General features: G+C 36.3%; 1 protein-coding gene across 3 annotated transcripts in view; it reads right to left on the reverse strand.

Annotated features, from left to right (window-relative positions):
• The window catches only part of LOC123875239 (sodium/calcium exchanger 3), a 96,830-nt gene that overhangs the window by 16,539 nt on the left and 64,944 nt on the right, over positions 1-15,347 (reverse strand). For 2 of the 3 annotated variants that reach the window (XM_045920971.1, XM_045920970.1), the window contains exon 2: positions 1,088-1,179. In XM_045920971.1, the coding sequence (XP_045776927.1) occupies positions 1,088-1,179 (92 nt within the window). Of the gene's footprint in view, positions 1-469; positions 503-1,087; positions 1,180-15,347 lie in introns of all 3 variants that reach the window. The other variant, XM_045920969.1, reaches the window with a different exon arrangement.

Below are 15,347 nucleotides of genomic sequence, written 5' to 3' on the forward strand. Positions count from 1 at the left end.
GGACTTTTAGTAGGTAGAAATAATTAACCCGATCTCTTTGGAGATTTTTTTTTTTTTTTATTCACTATAGGTAAGCGCTTGACCACAATCACACCTGATGGAAAGTGATGATGTGGTCTAAGATGGGACGCGTTTACCTAGAAGGTGCCTATTCACTCTTGTTTTAAAGATACCCGGATTGTAATTGGTAGGAAACACAGATCGCGGAAGAGTATTCCAAACCTTAGCCATGCGTATGAGGAATGAAGACGCAAAACGTTTTGTGCGTGTAGATGGTATGTCGACGATATAAGGATGGAAACTCGCCCGACGTCTTGCGGTTCGGTGGTAAAATGGTGATATCAGGTTATGTGAGATATCTTAAAAAGATTTCCCCCCATCAGCAAAAAAGGGGCGACCTTGTCGGGGACCTGACATGCATTATGAGTGTTAGGAAGGGTCACACTCACATCCCATAAAACTTACTTACTGAAAATTTTGTTGCGTGTTGCCAACTTCTTACCTATTCGGTGAGAATTAAATTTATTTATTTAGATATATCTTTAATAAAGTTATTTTTAATTCTGTGCTTTTTGTTCATTTTTAATTTATATATTCAAGTTTAATGATATAAAAATAAAATTTGAAAAAATAATAATTTTGTACACTTAAAATAATAAAAAATATCGTCTTCATACATTTAAATTTTTAAAGCCAATCTACATATCGTCATAAGCAGCTATAACAATATTTGTTCAGATAAAAAAAAATATAACATTGAAAATGTATTTACATTAGTGTTACAGTTTGGCAACCATACAGTTGTGATCATAAACATTTCTCACACAAGTTTTATGATGAAACATGGAACACGCCTTCAAAAAGACTACGCGTTTGCTCTACACGTATGCGCAGAAGACATTCGCAACTGTATGCTCATTAAACTGTGATGGTGTGTAGGTAATATAAAGCGAGTTACCACACATGTGCACAAAGATTTGAAAAGTTTAAGATGCTGCACGCTCAAATACCGCGTCCATACATCTCTAGTGTGTCCAGATCTTTGCTCACAAGTCTAGTGCTGGTATTCGATAGGAATCTTACATACCCCCAAGCAGTTCGGGGTTGCCGAGGTTAACGTAGAAAAGGACGTCCTTCTCGTAGCTGTCCTCCTCTATTATATGAAGGGGGATGAATTTTCTGAAACAAATAAAAAAACTCTTTGAAAAATTAGTGCCAAAGTGGTTGAATAGTAGATGAGCATGGAATTCCATTTTTGAAAGTAACGAACAAACGTTAAAGTTGCCTTCAAACTACGGAAATATAATATTACATCTAAGTGTGAACAGTGACATTTAAAAGTAGGGTGAGCGATATTCATATATTATATTATATTCCGTAGTTTGAAATCTACTTAATGGTATACTATAGTAATAGCCCAGTTTATTTAGCTCAAAAAATAGAGGTAAGGTTACATTAATTCGCATAGAGCTGAGAATTTGTGCGAATGTTTGGAACACCATTATAAATGAAATGTGAAAAGTCCACATCGATCTGACATTTACAAGAAAAATTATTTCAGATCAAAGTTCGTAAATATGGGACGAACGAAAAAATATTTAATAGTAGAAAAATAGCCAAAAGAAAAACGTTTTTTATCATAAAAATAGGTCAAACTAAATTGTAGATCATGCAGCTAATATAAAAATTGTCTTTACACTTTTTCTTTACTATTTGACTGGGCTATAAGTTTAAATAAAGCTTTTACTCTATGGCAACGATCCTTTAAAAACCAAAATATGCGGCCTCAAAACAGCTGTTCAGCTTTGCGGCTATTTTCACCGGATGTGACGTATAAAAGTGACTATCGTTCAAACCATCGGATCTGAGTAATTGCTATTGCCAAAAAAGTTTAACTTCAAAATATACATTTTTACTAGATTTTGTACAGTTTTCATACGAAACCGATTTTTTATACCGAACACGATAATAATTATCTAAAAAGTTTCACAAACTGATTCTGCCAAAGAGGCTCAATAACTCAGCGGTTGAGGAGCGGACTGAATTCCATCGGCGGTGCAAGTCTCATCCGTTGCACTAAATTGTAGTACCTACTCCTAACACAAGCTTTACGCTTAGTTGGAGGGGAAAGGGAATGATTAGCATGGCTAATATTCTTTAAAAAAAGCTACTTTGTATCCCGGAAAATCGAAGAGTTTCCACGGGATCTTTAAAAACCTAAATCTACGTAGAGTCACGGACATAAGCTTTTATAGGTACCTATCGGTCTAATAAACTCTTCCATCAATCACTTATGTTAATGTAAATTTATCTTAGCATCTTTCAGAGACTTAAGAGGGCTCTTGCAGGTTTTGTAGACCCGACCCTTCTCCCATAAATTATCATCTTGTTATCATAATTTGGCTATAATAAGGCTAGAATTTAATTATATCCCTGTCGATCTCTTTGGAGTAGTCAATGCAAATAATTAGGTAGAGTTTAGGGTTCAATTCTTAGTTCATTCAAATTTAATCCTTCTTTGTCCTAGCTCCTTTCTAAAGGTCTGGCTATTATTCCATGACTTTTGGTACCTCAAAAGTATTTTCAACTAGCCGATGCCCGCGACTTCGCCCGCGTGGATTTAGGTTTTTTGAAATCCCGTGGGAACTCTTTGATTTTCCGGGATAAAAAGTAGCCTATGTGCTAATCCAGGATATTATCTATCTCCATTCCAAATTTCAGCCAAATCCGTTCAGTAGTTTTTGCGTGAAGGAGTAACAAACATACACACACACACACACACACACACACATACAAACTTTCGCCTTTATAATATTAGTGTGATTTTCGTAGTAAGATAACTATATCAAGTGGGGTATATAATATGAAAGGGCTTTGGCCTGTCCATTCTAAAAAAGATTTATATTATTTTTATGCATAGTAGTTTTTGATTTATCGTGCAAAATGTCGAAAAAATAGGACTCTAGTACGGAACTCTTGCGCGAGTGTGACTCGCACTTGGCCGGTTTTGTAATTATACTACAGCCTTTACACACGGCAATATTTCGTACAGATATACGAAATACGACTAAAGAATAATAACTTCTTTTTTCTTCCTTTTAAAAATTGCAGTTAAATAAAATTCACACTCAGCAAATAGTTTCTCACGAAAAGATTAGAAAGAAAAATAGCAACTCTTTGAAATAAGAATTAATCCGTTACAGAATTACATACATTAGTTGAAGGGAATAAAGTCGTATTTGCATTAGTCGAGCTTAAGTAACAATTTTCAAGAAAACTTTCGCACTCAAAGCTTTTTACGACATTAGGCACTTAGGATTCCGTTAAAACTTTTAAGACAATGTTATAAAGTCCAGTTACATGACTGGTGGTTAAAGCTAGATTATGGTTCTAGTTAAACTTTAGCTAAATGCGTTACACAAGTTAACTTTTAACTAAAATTTTAAACTTTATAAATGAAGGTAAGTATGTTTTACTATTCCTTTATATTTTATTCTTTGCAATAAATCACATACCTACCCGTATATTTTTTACGACTAACCTAAATAAGCAACAAAACAAAGCAAGTACTAAAGTATTTGCTAAGTATTAAAGCAAGGCTTAAAATTGCTAAAATAAATCACCTTCACAGCTCATATAAATGCAAATTACTTAAAAAGTAATGTATACAGAACCCTTGCAAATTCAGCGTTCAGCGCTCCCTTTTTTTCCGTTTAGTCAGCGACGCCTCTGAAGCGTAAATCCCTGATATCCTACAGGCATTAATCTTCGCTCACGTTGCTTAATATTCCATCCAGAGAGATGTCATATTCCTAGAGGCCACGCATAACTTGAATACCTTCAATACAAGAGTGAATAGCCATCTTTTAGGCAAGTGATCCAACCTACTCCTTCATTCTATTCTGCAACCTCATCATTGCTCAGTTCTCAGTTTCTCAGGCTTGATTGTCGTCAAGCGTAAGCATTATCTCATAATAATAAAACTTTACTGCGAACTGCCGATAGATAGCGATAGATATAGTATAAAATTGTTTTTCTGTCGCTCGGTGTATTTTAACATTGTTCCTACCTACTCTATATTTATATTTATGAGCTCAGATTTTTTTCCTTTTTCATGTGATATCCCGTTCGATACAATAGCAAAAAAATATTTGAGGCCCCCACTTTTTTGGGATGTAACAGCCGTCAGGTCAATCTTTTCCGTATGAAACGTAGCCTATGTCACCCGGGCCATAATAACAAATTGATTGACACTTCATTCATCAAAATCGGCTCATAATTTAGGAGCTACGGTGGAACACACAGAATCTGATACATACATTGCATACATACCTACACAGACTGCCAAAATCCTGCAAAACTGCTTAAACCTGACTAACAAGAAAATCAATCATGTTTCTTAGGGCTCCGTACCCGAAGGGAGTCAACGGGACCCTATTACTCCATGAAGCCCCCGCTGTCCATCTGTCCAGCTGTACCCAAGTACATATCTCATGAACTATAATAGGGACAAGTCAGATTTACGTGTCTGACATCTCGTTTTATGAACAAAGTCAAACTACACTCTTCCAAGTTTGGAACTCATTTGTTTAACTTTAAAAATAAAAACCCACATTAGCACCAAATCCAAACGTGATAAATAAATTGTACGAAATAATACCTATAAGCACTTGGACTTATTTTAAATGTTTTCTATCGAAGACATGGACGTGCTTCAATTACGTTGATACGTGCTCTTATTTACTGAAATACAGACCATGTATTTGTTAGGAGTACTTACTTGTATCTTACTTATATTTTTACGGTACAAGAGCATCGTCTTATTTTTAATTTTGCTCACGTTCTGACTTTGAAATATTTACGATCGCCCTCTTGTACAGTTTACAGATACTTTTTTAATAATCACACTAAAATATTATACAGGCGAAAGTTTGTGTGTATGTATATATGTGTGTATATTTGTTACTCTTTTATGCAAAAACTGAACGGATTTAGCTGAAATTCGGAATGGAGATAGATTATAGCCCGGATTAACACATAGGCTACTTTTTATCCCAGAAAATCTAATATTTCCGACGAGCTTTAGAAAAATCTAAATCCACGCGGACGAAGTCGCGGGTATCAGCTAGTACAAAGGGCTCTCTCTGTTACTTAATAATATTCCGCGAAATTTTCACAAATTCCAAATTTTCTCAAGATGAAACATCAAACGGGTCTGTATTTCTCATCAAACTTTGAGAAGTAATATATATTGAGAACTGGTACGAGTCTCTTGATTACGATTCACTGACCCAAATAAACCTTATATCGAAAAAGTTTTGACCACGTTGGTCAAAACTAATCCAACATCTAACAAAGTAATAATCATTAAGTCGGTCTTTGATGCTTAATAGAGATGAAATATAACATATTTCATCCGTAACTTTATATTATCTACACTAGCTTTTTCCCTCTATTTTATCCGCGTGATATAATTTATCCACCAGTTTAATACGAAGAACATGCTAGAAGTTAAACTAAGAAATATGAGAACATTCTTACTTAGGCACAAGGCACACCGACCGAGGAGTGGAGCCAAGGCGCGTCGCGTCTATCTTGATAACAACACAGACAGACTAACTTTTGTTTATATTGGCATATAGACGTAAAATCGCGGCTTTCAATTTGCAGGCACGCAGTGCGTCCATTAAATTTAATATCCTCTTTTTTTTGCTTTCAGTTGGTATACCAATTCCAACCATATTTCAACATGCATAAGGATGAATTAAAGTTGTAATCAAAGAGTTCTACAGTTGTTCTACTTCGCTCCGTCTGACCGCTAGCCATGCCTGAGTCGATCGAAATGACGGTCACTTTATGCATCAATAACAGCTGTATCGATTCATACAGTTCTAACTTTAGGCGTCCTTCGATGCATGATTTGTAAGTAAGAGGCACTTCTTCGAAAGTGGTCTGAATAAATAACTTTCAGAATGCCAACGCTTTATTTATAGCTAAAATTATTTACTAGACAACCTATCCGTCAAATCGTGAAATTGGACATGTCGGGAAATTTAAGATTCGACAGTTCTTATAAGTTTTATGTAATATTATTATGAAATGGATATGAGAATAATAAAAAGGAATACCCTTCTGAGTTTCCTGTGGGCGTCTTTTCAGAGCAGGGTGCGTTTGGGATCCACGTAGCCATAGTTTTAGTTGACATTAAATTATCACCGTTACCTACCTATCTCACCTATTCGACTTTGAAAAATTATACATTACCATATATATTATTTAAAAAAAAGCGAAGGACGTAAGTCACAGCATATAGTTGATATCAATTTGTTTTGGGTAAGCAACGTTGATCTCAGTAACTTAGGACCAGCGCAAACAGACGCAGTGGAGTGGGTTCGAGTTTTTTATAACTACCTAAACTCAGCTTAAGTACTTTAACATACTTTTGTAATAACAGAAACAAAACACGGCAACGCGCGCCGCGTTTTTGCCCATCTAAGCTTACTGCACATCACCACTTTTATACCAAAACTAGCTGATACCCGCGACTTCGTTCGCGTGGATGTAGGTTTTTTAAAATTCCCGTGGGAACTCTTTGATTTTCCGGGATAAAAAGTAGCCTATGTGCTAATCCACCCTGGATTAGCACATAGGCTACTTTTTATAATCTATCTCCATTTTAAATTTCAGCCCAATCCGTCCAGTAGTTTTTGCGTGAAGGAGTAACAAACACACACACACACACACACACACACACACATACAAACTTTCTCCTTTATAATATTAATGTGATAACTAAGTAAACTTGAGTTGTTATCAAGAAAGTCGCCGCGCTTCAGCTCTGCCGGTGTGTCTTGCACCTTAGTCGAGTCGTATGTGGACGGATCTGGGAACTCACTACATTATTATCTCAGAAACCTCTTACTAATATATGAGTAACTAGAGGATGCCCGCGACTTCGTCCGCGTGGATTTAGGTTTTTAAAGTTTTTAAAGATCCCGTGGGAACTGTTTTATTTTAAGGGATAAAAATGCCTATGTCAATTACAGGGACTCAAGCTACCTCGGTACCTTTCATACAAATCGGTTAAGCGGATGGGTTTTTAGGAATCCAGTGGGAACTCTTTGATTTTCCGTAAATAATAATCCGTAATCCGTTGATAAAAAGTAGCCTATGTCCGTCCCTGGGATATAAGCTAACCCCGTACCAAATTTCGTCAGAATCGGTTAAACTGTTGGGCCGTGAAAAGGTAGCAGGCAGACAGACAGATAGACAGACAGACAGACACACTTTCGCATTTATAATATTAGTATGGATTAGTATGGATGGAAAGGAGTCACGACCCTCATCAATGGGAAAGATCAGAGTCATGTGAAATGGAGTATTCTCTCCCTTGATTAAAAATTCACGAAAAATATCATTATTTGCTCCGTTTATTGAAATTGTCTACCCATAGTTGAGCGTTCGCAAATTGCGTCGGTTGTTACGAATGCATTCGATTTGTTTATACGGATGTAAATATAAACCATTATGATCGAAACTCACCGAACGAATCGTATTCATTGATTTTCATTCATTCGTTTTTTATGGTAATGAGTTCGTGTTTTCGACACCTGCAATGAAGAACAGTGTATCTCAATTTTTTGCGATTTTGAGTTACGATTATATTTAAATCAGAAAGAATTTTACAATGTTTTAGCTCTTATTCCCGTAAGTATCTTAATAATTCTTTTAAGTTACAGATTAGAAACGTGGAATTTTTTTAAGTAATGTTTACTCTAATTTTTGGTTTCTATTCTTCTGTGTATTATATTGTGTGCAACAAAGATTTTAAAATAGAATAAATACTTTAATGGATATTCTGTGTCATTTTATCCAATCCTATCCATATAATCCAATAATTCTATTTAGTACAATTTTAACGTAAGTACATACTCCCAAAAAAACACTATAAACCGTGATTTATGATAAAATAACCATGTAATACATTAAATAATATCCCCACTGATTCTATTTTGCAAGGTTATTGTATATCAAGTCTAAACAGAAATAGCCAAATAAATAATTCTAAAAAATTTAAAGAATTGTCCTTTATAATTGACAAAAACGATTTACAATGTTCTTCCTTGCAGGTATCATGTCGTTTTAACAATTCAACTCTACTCGATTATTGTGACTCGTTCCTTCTGTAAATACTGCTATACCTATATATTTTTATAAGGCTATGTTTTTACCCATTTATCTCTTGCAGCTTAGGTATAGGCTATTATAGGTTATCTTGTTTAACACCAGATCAATTATTCCATAATGGGGATAATTAGGAAACAACTTTAGTTTTACCCGCTAACTGAAACCTCAATCTTTCCCTTTGAACTTAGTACAACAGTACAACTTTTCGACTATAGTGCTAATAGTTGTAAGTTCAAAGTAGCCTTCTATCCCGTTGAGGTTTTGAAGCGATAAATTACCTCGGCACTTGGTAACTTTGTGAAAAAACTTATAAAGCAAAGCCTCCTAATACATTCCTAATATTTAATACCGTCATTTTACCATCTCGGGCCGTACTCTTAGCGAAGTTTCATCCTAAATTGTCCCCTCTGGCAGCCGTCCAAGTTTGCAGATTCGAGGAAATGTCACTTTTTACATCATTTCGGTTCATAATTTAGTTGATAAAGCGAGATGAAGCCACTTAATTTGAATAAAATAACACAGGGTGTTTTGTCATGAAATCTTTACTCTTGCGTTTTTATAGGTATTATATACAGTAGCTACCCGCCTCAGCTTAGCATGGGTAGCTTGAAAGGAACTTTCCACTATAGAGGTATATTGTTTTTTTTGTAACTTTAACTATTTACGTAACGCACGCCACAGAAGCTCAAATAGGACGATTTTTTCGACTTAATTCACAAATTCCCACTGACTACATTTTTTTTAAATCTATCGTGTGATGTGAGGAAATAATTGTAAGGGCTTCATGAGGTAATTCTAAAAATATTCATTACTTATTTTAGCCATTGTTTTTTAAGAACACAAGTGTAAATTAAAAATTTATAACACCTCCGACAAGTGAAAGTTACAGAAACTAGAAAAGAGCTGATAACTTTCAAACGGCTGAACCGATTTTCTTGGATTATAGCTAAGAACACTCTCGATCAAGCCACCTTTCAAACATAATAAACTAAATTAAAATCGGTTCATTAGTTTAGGAGCTACGATGCCACAGACAGATACACAGATACACACGTCAAACTTATAACACCCCTCTTTTTGGGTCGGGGATTAAAAAATATTTTCAAAACACCAAGTTCGAGTTTATTCAAGTAGGACGCAACTGAATGAGTTTTTTTTTAACAAATAATACATTTACATTACTAAAGCTTTTCCTTAAACTATATTTAAGTAGTTTTCCGCAAAAGAAACTCTATACCTATTCTTTAAATTGAGCTAATACAACACTATCACGATTACACAAACAGGAAGGTTTTATCTTTTTAAATCCTAATTTACGGCGCCAGTAAAAAAAGACAACACAAAAGCACTTGTAACAAATAGTTTTCCTTATAAAAGCTACACAATACATTGAACATTCTTTCCAGTCCGCGAAAGGGTTAAGAGGGGTCTCTCCGTCACTCGCTCCATACAAACGTAGTTCGTCTCTCATTGGAATAGTAACCAATCACACTTAATGGAATTTTGTAGAAACGTTTCGGGAACTAATATCTATGCCTGTGGTTTTCCGAATTTCCGTTAAAATATTCGGTTTCAAAGTTACGCGGTCTTAAAATTCACATACAAGTATTTGAGACCCTGTAATTTAAAAACTACATATTTTTAGAAAAATCTAAATCACCACAGGCACAGTATTAGTTTCTAGAATATGTCTGCAAAATTTCATGGACTTTGGTTGCTTAATATTCAAAAGAAATTGGGGCTACGATTGTATGGAGTAAGTGACGGAGCGAGCTCTCTTAACGCGGTCGCAGTTTTTTCTGCCCTTATGTATTTTGCCCGCAAGTGGAAGCCAACAAAGAAACCCTCCGAGGGGCATTTGTTACCCATTGTATTCACACACCTGCGTCGATACATTGTTATTTATGAGGGAGCAAAACGGGGTAACGGCGAACAGTATCAACCTAAATACAGGTGTTTTAATTCCATTTGCCTTTAGATATTATGTGTAGGTACGGGATTATAGGCACCTATTTAGGACGCAAGTAAAAAAGACTCACAGACTTACAACGTAATGATCCTACAAGGGTTCCTTTTTTTCCTTTTGAGGTACGGAACCCTAAAAAATAACACAAAAGTACTTACAATAAATAGTTTTCCTTATAAAAGCTACAAAATACATTGAACATTCTTTCCAGTCCGCGAAAGGGTTAACGCGGTCGCAGTTTTTCCTACCCTCATGTATTTTGCCCGCAAGTGGAAGCCAACAAAGAAGCCCTCCGAGGGGCATTTGTTACCCATTGTATTCACACACCTGCGTCGATACATTGTTATTTATGACGGGGCAAAACGGGGTAACGACGAACAGTGTTAACTTTAATTTTACAGGTGCTTTAATCCTATTTGCCTTTAGATATTATGTGTAGGTACGATTTTACAGGTATATTAATTTGCGTTTAGATATTATCTGTACGGGATAATAGGCGGTTAGAGTCATACATTTTATAGGTATCGTAATTCTATTTACGAAGTTATTAAGTGGTCAGGGCCATGCATTTTATATTTAACTACCTAGCTTATGAACGTAAATACGTACGTGTGGACCACACAAATTTCAAACCCCTAATCCTTTCTTAGCGGATGTCTTCGTCATATTAGTTATCTACATGCCTTTCAGTCTGATCCGCCCAGTAGTTTGAGTTGTGCGTTGATAGATCAGTCAGTCAGTCAGTCAGCTTTTGCTTTTATATATTTGGAAGAACATGTGCACACCACATACTTCGAGTTGGTAAATAGATGCCGCATGTTCATTTATATAGTCCCGCCCAATCAACGGTTGTCTGGCAAGATACACTAACAATGTCACTATTTGCTTTGGGTGCGGTACGACGCTTAAAAAATCCATACTAATATTATAAATGCGAAAGTGTGTCTGTCTGTCTGTCTGCTACGTTTTCACGGCCCAACCGCTGAACCGATTTTAATGAAATTTGGTACAGACTTGGGATATATCCCGGGGAAGGACGTAGGCTACTTTTTACCCCGGAAAATCAAAGAGTTCCTGCGGGATTTAAAAAACCGAAATCCATCCTCTAGTACCTAATAATTATTTTAGTATGTAATTCATTATCATTATCATCATCATCAACCGAAACACGTCCACTGCGGATATAAGTTTTTCGTAGGGACTTCTACGCGCGACAGGTGCGGTTGGCAAACATTAGTTTAACGAGCGAACATCTACCAGTTTCTTTTTTTCATTATAGGCAAGCGCTTGACCACAATCACACCTGATGGAAAGTGATGATGTGGCCTAAGGTGGGACGCGTTTACCTAGAAGATGCCTATTTCACTCTTGTTTTAAAGATACCCGGTATTCTTTTAAAAATATAAAATGTTTTCAGTTTTTCTCTGCATGTTTTTTCATTCGGATGAAAGTTAATAGGATAACTGCCGCGGAAGAATTCTGTGAGACAACCTCACAATCTAATTACACGGTAGCCACGAGAAATTCTGTTGCAATGCAGAAATGCAAAATTATATTATATTTTCGCTAAAATTATATTTATTATTACACTTTTCGCGAAGGGAACATGAGTAAAATAATAAAAAAATAGAGACATTAAATATGTTTTAAACATTGAGGTATTACTACGCTAGTAATATAGTTCAATGGTTTTAAAACCTTTTACAGTTCTGTGCCGAAATGGGAACTAAATCCGTCTGTCCATCCGTCACAACTGCTTATTTCAGTAACTACTAATGCTATCAACTTAAGGGGCATGAGACGTGTCTGCCCGCGAAATTCAAATTTAAGCTGGTTTTTCGCAATTTGTAAACTAATACGACAACGTAGGCTTATGGCACTTTAATTGCGCCAATGGCAGTATCATCCTCACAGGTTTATAAAAAACCTTTACTTGCAAGAAATTAGCTCTAGTATCGACTAATTTGTGACTTATTGTCGATACTAGAGCTAATTTCTCAAACTGGACTCTTGCGAAAAACCAATTTAAATTTGAACTTCGCGGGCAGATCCGTCGCATCCACCGTAAGTATAGTTTTTATAAAGACATGGACCATTTCACAGATAGGACATGAACACATTTCAAGTTATATCCTTTTATCAACATTCTACAGCATTTTAAATCTAATACAAACACCTCTTACGTAAGAGCTTGTATCTCTTAAAGCTCTCACGTTTTGTACTTAGGAGTGGATAAAAGGAGTGGACCATTATTCAAAGCTTACATCTCGTATAATAAAGTACATACTATGTACTGACCAAACGAAGGACCACTCCCGCCCATTCTATAGGTGACGTCTGACAAATGGTTTCCAGCAAGGGTGGGCCATGTCTAAAATTTTTAGGGTTCCGTACCTCAAAAGGAAAAACGGAACCCTTATAGGTTCACTTCGTTGTCTGTCTGTCTGTCCGTCGTGTCTGTCAAACCTATAGGGTACTTCCCGTTGACCTAGAATCAGGCAGGTAGGTAGATCTTATAGCACAAGTACAGGAATAATTCTGAAAACCGTGAATTTGTGGTTAGATCATTAAAAAAAATGTGTTTAAATTTTTAAAGTAAGATAACTATACCAAGTGGGGTATCATATGAAAGGGCTTTACCTGTGCATTCTAAAACAGATTTTTATTTATTTTTATGCATAATAGTTTTTGATTTATCGTGCAAAACGTTGGAAAAAATACCCGAGTACGGAACCCTCAGTGCGCGAGTCTGACTCGCACTTTATGTCTTGTTCTCAGTTCTACGGATTAATTGATTTCTTAGTCTTCAGTCATACTACGTGTGTGCTGCTACGCTAAAAAGCTACGCCGGTAGTAGTCGGGTTTAGTGCTATTTAACTTCATCTTGTTGGATATATCCTATAGTCAACTTGTCCCTAAAACCTTTAGAGCTATTAGAAACCTACACCGCATACAAAACGTTCCGTTCGTACAATTGACAAAAGAAGGGGAATGGTTATCCATTCTTCACTTGACGGGTAACAAATGATAGCCGTCTGGATCCGACTCACCCCCAATTCTTTCTGTTAACAACAGTATTACTGCGTCCGTCATGTTCTTTTAGATAATGTAAGTAAGTAAGTACTAATATGTAAGTAAGGCCTCAGAATTCTAGTAGCTATTGCACAAAACTATTGCATCAAAATCCTGTCGCACTTATGACCTGTTTCTATAAACACGCCACACACCTAACGCGTGTGCATAACCATGCCACGTGAATATTATGGCATTTATGACCACTAAGGTGCTACACGACTTAAGGCCTTTGACTGCCTAGGCCTAATAACTTTGTTCCACCTCAGATTTTTTTCACATTCATACCTATTAGGTATTATTTTTTGGTACCTACCTATGGGTATTACCTATAGGTAGGTACCAAAAAATAATCGAGAAATAAGTACTTGTATAATTCATATAATTGTTAATTGCTAGCCTATGCCCGCGATTTCATGTGCATGGACTACACAAATTTCAAACCCCTATTTACCCCCGTAGGGGTTGAATTTACAAAAAATCCTTTCTTAGCGGAAGTCTACGTCATAACAGCTATTTGCATGCCAAATTTCGGCCCGATCCGTGTATTTAGAGCTGTGCGTTGATAGATGCGTCAGTCAGTCAGTTTTTCCTTTTATATATTTAGACTAGCACCTAGTATAACCCTTGCTAATTCCATGGCATAATTACCTACAGCCTTTCAAAGTTTCAATGGCCTAAAATGGCCTAGAATTTTCTACCATGCCTATATCTATGCTTATACAGGCACAACCAGTGCGAGAACAAAGTTTTATTTTATTGAATACGAAAGGCCAAAAGAGTTTTACAATGCAATTTATATACATAGAGATCCTAGGACATTGGCATCACGTTACAAGACAAGTTTATAACACCCCCGACAAGTGAAGGTTCAGTAACTAGAAAAGAGCTGATATCTTTCAAACGGCTAAACCGATTTTCTTGGATTATAGCTAAGAACACTCTCGATCAAGCCACCTTTCAAACAAAAAAAACTAAATTAAAATCGGTTGATTAGTTTAGGAGCTACGATGCCACAGATAGATACACAGATACACACGTCAAACTTGTAACACCCCTCTTTTTGGGTCGGGTGTTAAAAACCAGGTTGCAGGTGTTTAGAGGTCCATGGTTGCAGCCTGTAAATTTTTTGTTTGGAATGACCTGTCTAAAATCTAAATCCTAGAGCCGTCCCATCTCATATCTATGTTCATGATCTTTCAGAGCCCTAATAATTCCACTTATTCCCCTAGTTGTGTTCAGGCATTAATTGCAGTTCGCCCTTATGTACTTTATAAAGTTGGCAAACCGCCAGTCGAAACGACTATGGTGCTGTTTACTAGTGTTGTACAAGTTTATCCTGAAAATCGGGACGAACATTTTATTTAAAAGCCTAGTTTTTTGGCGTGACTTCGACTGCAATTTTCTTTTTCTAAATCTATCTTTTAATGTGGACTACCCTTAAATATAGATAGATACATGCTATTACGGACTTTTTTTATCTTTTTGAGAGAAACAATGTCACCATACATAATTTTCATGGAACTTTAATTACATATTTACTCAGCGCACGCCACGGAAGCTCTCAAATGAACCGATTGTCCCGACTTAAATAACATTATTACAATTCTCATAAGGATCTCTAATTTTTTGCAAATAAAATATAGCCTATGTTACTCGCGTATATGTTCAGAAGTTTTTGAGTTCCCTTCAATTTTCCCTTCCACTTGGGTAGTGTTCTAGTAGGGTAGACTTCAAGTCAAGAGTGAATAGGCAACTTCTAGGCATCTTAGGCTGCATCATCACTTGCTAGCAGGTCTGATTGCAGTCAAGCGCTAGTCTGTAAATGTAAAAAAAAAGGTTTTTTCAGGAGCATACTTTTAAATTAAGAGCCTCGATAGCTCAACGGTTGAGGAGCGGATTAATTTCCGAAAGGTCGGCGGTTCAAACCCCACCCGTTGCACTATTGTCGTCCCCACTCCTGGCACAAGCTTTACGCTTAATTGGAGGGGAAAGGGGAGTATTAGTCATGATTAGCATGGCTAATATTCTTTATAAAAAAAAATCGGCACGTCCCGCTGAAAAAGATGGCTGACATCACTATGAAGCTTGCGGGGCACTTTAGTGCCACATCGCTATTTAC

Source organism: Maniola jurtina, chromosome 19 (assembly GCF_905333055.1).
Source record: "Maniola jurtina chromosome 19, ilManJurt1.1, whole genome shotgun sequence".
NCBI classification, from domain to species: Eukaryota; Metazoa; Arthropoda; class Insecta; order Lepidoptera; family Nymphalidae; genus Maniola; species Maniola jurtina.